General features: G+C 46.5%; 1 protein-coding gene across 2 annotated transcripts in view; it reads left to right on the top strand.

The window, feature by feature from the left end:
• LOC105909804 (regulator of G-protein signaling 6-like) overlaps positions 1 to 5000 on the top strand; it is an 82962-nt gene that overhangs the window by 66731 nt on the left and 11231 nt on the right. For both annotated transcript variants that reach the window (XM_031580369.2, XM_031580371.2), the window contains exon 8: positions 241 to 317. In XM_031580369.2, coding sequence (XP_031436229.1) covers positions 241 to 317 — 77 coding nt within the window. The remainder of the gene's footprint in view (positions 1 to 240; positions 318 to 5000) is intronic.

The following is a 5000-nucleotide window of genomic DNA, read 5'->3' as shown; positions in this document are numbered from 1 at the left end:
TACCCCATTCATGGATTATGGTGATATGTGTTTCTCTTTCTGCGGTAATTTAATTCATGTATTCATTTATTCACTCAGAGAGTAGAGTAGATACAGTTGGACTTATACTGGATGCGTAGTATTATCCACGTCACCTGTTTTCATTCTCTCACACTGATGTGTTTTTTCCTTTCTGTCGCATGTGTGTGTGTGTGTGTGTGTGTGTGTGTGTGTGTGTGTGTGTGTATGTGTCACCTGCAGGAGAATCTGGCTCGGCTGCAGAGGGCGTTCGCCAGAAAGTGGGAGTTTATCTTCATGCAGGCTGAGGCGCAGGTTAAGTGAGTGTAAATACTATTACAGGCTCCTCTTCACAATAACAATAATAATAATAACAATGAGAATAATAACGATAATAATTATAATAATGATATGGGTTGACATAGGTCTTCATTGTCAGGAGGACCCCCCAGGGTTTCACAAAGGGAGAATATAATTGTATAATTGTCTATAATTGTCAGACTTTATAAGCTCAAACTCAAAAGTATGCTAAGTATGCTAATCTAATGTTAAAAGCATAGGGTGGCTTAGAAGGACTCTTCTAAAGGATAGCTGGAGATGGTCAAGGATACACACACACACACACACACACACACACACACACACACACACACACACACTCACACACACTCACACACACTCACAAGCCTGTCCTCCATAACCAGCGGGCCATTACTGAGAAGGCCTCGGTCCCCCAAACCCCCCTCATGTACTGAGAGGTTCCTGGGGCCAAGCGGCGACTTCAAGAGTTTTCTGGATGTGAGAAAGATTGAAAGATTCTCAGAGCCCTGACTGTGTGTGTGTGTGTGTGCGGTTGTGTAGAGAGTGTGTCTGGGCTGTTTCCCCTACACTGAAGTGTTGTTGGGGGCCCCTCTACCTGACAGGCGTGTGTGTGTGTGTGTGTGTGTTGTTGGGGGCCCCTCTACCTGACAGGCGCGTGTGTGTGTGTGTGTGTGTGTTGTTAGGGGCCCCTCTACCTGACAGGCGTGTGTGTGTGTGTGTGTGTGTTGTTGGGGGCCCCTCTACCTGACAGGCGTGTGTGTGTGTGTGTTGTTGGGGGCCCCTCTACCTGACAGGCGTGTGTGTGTGTGTGTGTTGTTAGGGGCCCCTCTACCTGACAGGCGTGTGTGTGTGTGTGTTGTTGGGGGCCCCTCTACCTGACAGGCGTGTGTGTGTGTTGTTGGGGGCCCCTCTACCTGACAGGCGTGTGTGTGTGTGTGTTGTTAGGGGCCCCTCTACCTGACAGGCGTGTGTGTGTGTGTGTTGTTAGGGGCCCCTCTACCTGACAGGCGTGTGTGTGTGTGTGTTGTTGGGGGGCCCCTCTACCTGACAGGCGTGTGTGTGTGTGTGTTGTTGGGGGCCCCTCTACCTGACAGGCGTGTGTGTGTGTTGTTGGGGGCCCCTCTACCTGACAGGCGTGTGTGTGTGTGTGTTGTTGGGGGCCCCTCTACCTGACAGGCGTGTGTGTGTGTGTGTGTTGTTGGGGGCTGTTCTTGGTGATTTGCACATCTCCAGTGATTCCACCAGCCAGTGTAAGGACATTCATCAGTGTGCCAGTCTTAAGGCGGTCTGATTAAGGCTTACAGAAGGACATGACTCATACACACTCACTGTGCAGACAGGCTAAACATGTGTGTGTGTGCGTGTGTGTGTGTGTGTATGTGTGTGTGTGTGTGTGTGTGTGTGTGTGTGTGTCTGTGTCTGTGCATGTGTGTGTGTCTGTTAGAGTGTATATAAAATATGTGTAAATGTGAATGTGGCTGTGTGTGTGTGTGTGTGTGTGTGTGTGTGTGTGTGTGTGTGTGTGTGTGTGTGTGTGTACTATATGAAGTAGCCCAGTAGTGCTGTAAGGGGCCGGTGGTAAATGTCAGTTATGTAAGAGCTAATCTCCAGGGCAGTGTGTGTGTGTGTGTGTCTGTTTGTGTGTGTGTGTGACCTGCACTAGGAGATGCTCTTCATGTTACCTCCTCAGGCGGAGTTGCTACGCTACAAGCTGCTGTGTACTGATAAAAGCTTTTCCATCCACACTCTCTCTCTCTCACACACACACACACACACACACACACACACACACACACACACAGTCTTTTACATTCCACACTACACTACCTGCACAGGCAAGAATAGCACCTGGAGAAATATTTGAGCACAACGGTAAGAGTGTGAGGTAGTGTGTGTTAATGTGGCTCTTTCAGGACATCTACAAAACTGGTGCAATTACCACACTACTGTGACACACACACACACACGCACGCACACACACACACGCACACACACACACACACACAGTAATGTTGGGTATGGGGCTATCAGGACTACACAGGGGTACACACACACACACACACACACTCACACACACACACACACACACACACAGTAATGTTGGGTATGGGGCTATCAGGACTACGCAGGGGTACACACACACACACACACACACACACACACACACACACACACACACACATGAATTTGAGATAGAGACTGTGCCATCTTCTTTTTTGATAAAAAAAAACACTTTACAAAACTATACTTGGTAACAATCTCCATGAAGGCTCCCTGGCTGAAGTTAGCTAATATACTGTAAGTTATATCACTCATGAACCCTCAGCCTCGTCAGTTGCGGTACAACATGCTCTTTAAGTTCATAGCTCATGATATCACTTTTTAAATTGTCCTTCAAATAGCTGTGATTATCCAGAAGTTGAAAAGATGAAAAAAGTAATAATGAAACAAAGATATGATGTGTGTGTGTGTGTGATATAATGTGTGTGTGAATATGATGTGTGTGTGATATAATGTGTGTGTGATATAATGTGTGTGTGAATATGATGTGTGTGTGATATAATGTGTGTGTGATATAATGTGTGTGTGATATGATGTGTGTGTGATATAATGTGTGTGTGAATATGATGTGTGTGTGATATAATGTGTGTGTGATATAATGTGTGTGTGTGAATACAGGCACGTGCACAGACATTTTGGGGGGCAGGTGCTCAAACCAAAAAAAGGGCACCAAAATTATTAATGAAATTTAAAATAATAATAAATAAATAAATAAATAAAAAACACAGTAGGATATTCTGAACTTAAATATTTATTTTTTGTTAACAAACTAACTCAAATTATCTCCTGAACATAACTCCTTCCTCATCCATGATGGGCTCCTCTGAACCAAAGTCAAAGTCAAAGTCAAAGTGTTTATTATCGCATACACTAAATTTCTTCAGCGCAGCGAAATTCTTATGACTTGGCAGCCAACATCTACGCAGTAGACGGCATACAACAGGTAACACAAATAACATATACCAAAATAACATATACCAGAAATAACATAACACAACACATATAACATATAACATATAGTAGTAACAAGTAACAGCAGTTTAAAATACAAGAAGGGCAGTTTCCAGGGTGGGGAATATTAAATTAAATAAGATACAAAAATGTGGGTTTATATATATATGTAGCAAGTGTATTTGTATGGGTGTGAAGTACAAGGTGATGGCGACTGTTCAGTGTTGCTGATTCAGCAGCCTAACAGCCTGGGGGAAAAAACTGTTTGTGAGTCTGGTAGTCCGTGCTCGGATGCTCCGGTAGCGTCTACCAGACGGCAGCAGTGTGAATAGACCATAGCCTGGGTGGCTGTGGTCCTTGACAATTGTGGCATCACGAGGGGACGTGTGGTAGAGGGGCGTTATGTTCCTCTCCTGGAATGGCTACCACGCCACAAGATGGCTGCCGGGAAAACTACATCTCCCAGAATGCACTTCTCAGACAGGTGCAAATGCCTCAGCCCTCTAATTGAAGCGGGAGCTCAGGTGTGGGAGAGGGAGAGAACAAAGGAGCTGAGACACACACCAAGCGAGGGGCACCGTACGTGGCAGAAACTGAGTTCGGTGTCGGACGAACTTTAAGTTTGCAACCACAGTTGATTGGACTTATGTTAGGAGCAACTTTATGAAGCCTATGTTTTGCCTTTGAAGTACTTTATTATTTTGCTTCCTGAAACACTTTTTGTTGGTTAATAAACCGGATCCTTCGTTGGAAAGCACTTTTGCCTGCTCTGTCGTGTTGTTTACGCACTGCCCTACACCTCGCTCAGTGGTAAAACCTCTCATGATACCACACAATGTTCCGTGCTTTTCTCAGGCATCTACTGTTGTAGATGCCTTGCACGGAAGGGAGATGGCCGCCGATGATGCGCTCCGCTGTCTTCACCACCCTCTGCAGGGCCTTGCGATCGGCAGCGGAGCAGCTACCATACCAGGCAGTGATGCAGCCTGAGAGGATGCTCTCAATGGTGCATCTATAAAAGTTTTTCAGTGTTTTAGAAGACATGCCAAACTTCTTGAGTCTCCTCAAGAAGTAAAGCCGCTTCTGTGCAGTTTTGACCGCCGAGTCCGCTTGCATGGACCAGGTGAAGGTCATCCTTGATGTACACACCGAGGAATTTGAAGTTGGAGACTCTCTCCACTGCAGCTCCCTCGATGTGTATGGTGTTGTGACCCCCCTCTGTAGCTTCCTGAAATCCACAATCATCTCCTTGGTTTTGCAGATGTTTTAGAGACAGGTTGTTGTCTTGGCACCAATGCTGCCAAGCCCCTTACCTCATCTCTATAGGCGGTCTCATCGTTGTTAGAGATGAGACCCAGGATGGTAGTGTCGTCTGCAAACTTCAGGATGATGTTGGAACTGTGTGTTGCCACACAGTCCTGTGTGTACAGGGAGTACAGGAGGGGACTGAGTACGCAGCCCTGGGGGGCCCCGGTAACTCAGGGTCCAGTGAGGAGGGAGGTGTGCTTGCCCATTCTCACCACCTGGGGTCTGCTCGTCAGGAAGTCCAGGATCCAGTTGCACAGGGGTGTTTTAAGACCCAGGCTCCTGAGCTTCGGGACGAGCTTGGCAGGCACAATGGTGTTGAATGCTGAGCTGTAATCCACAAACAGCATTCTCACATATGTGTT

Source organism: Clupea harengus, chromosome 14, assembly GCF_900700415.2.
Source record: "Clupea harengus chromosome 14, Ch_v2.0.2, whole genome shotgun sequence".
NCBI lineage: Eukaryota > Metazoa > Chordata > Actinopteri > Clupeiformes > Clupeidae > Clupea > Clupea harengus.
Note: the sequence above shows the minus strand (reverse complement) of the source record. Positions and strands in the feature narration are given on the sequence as shown.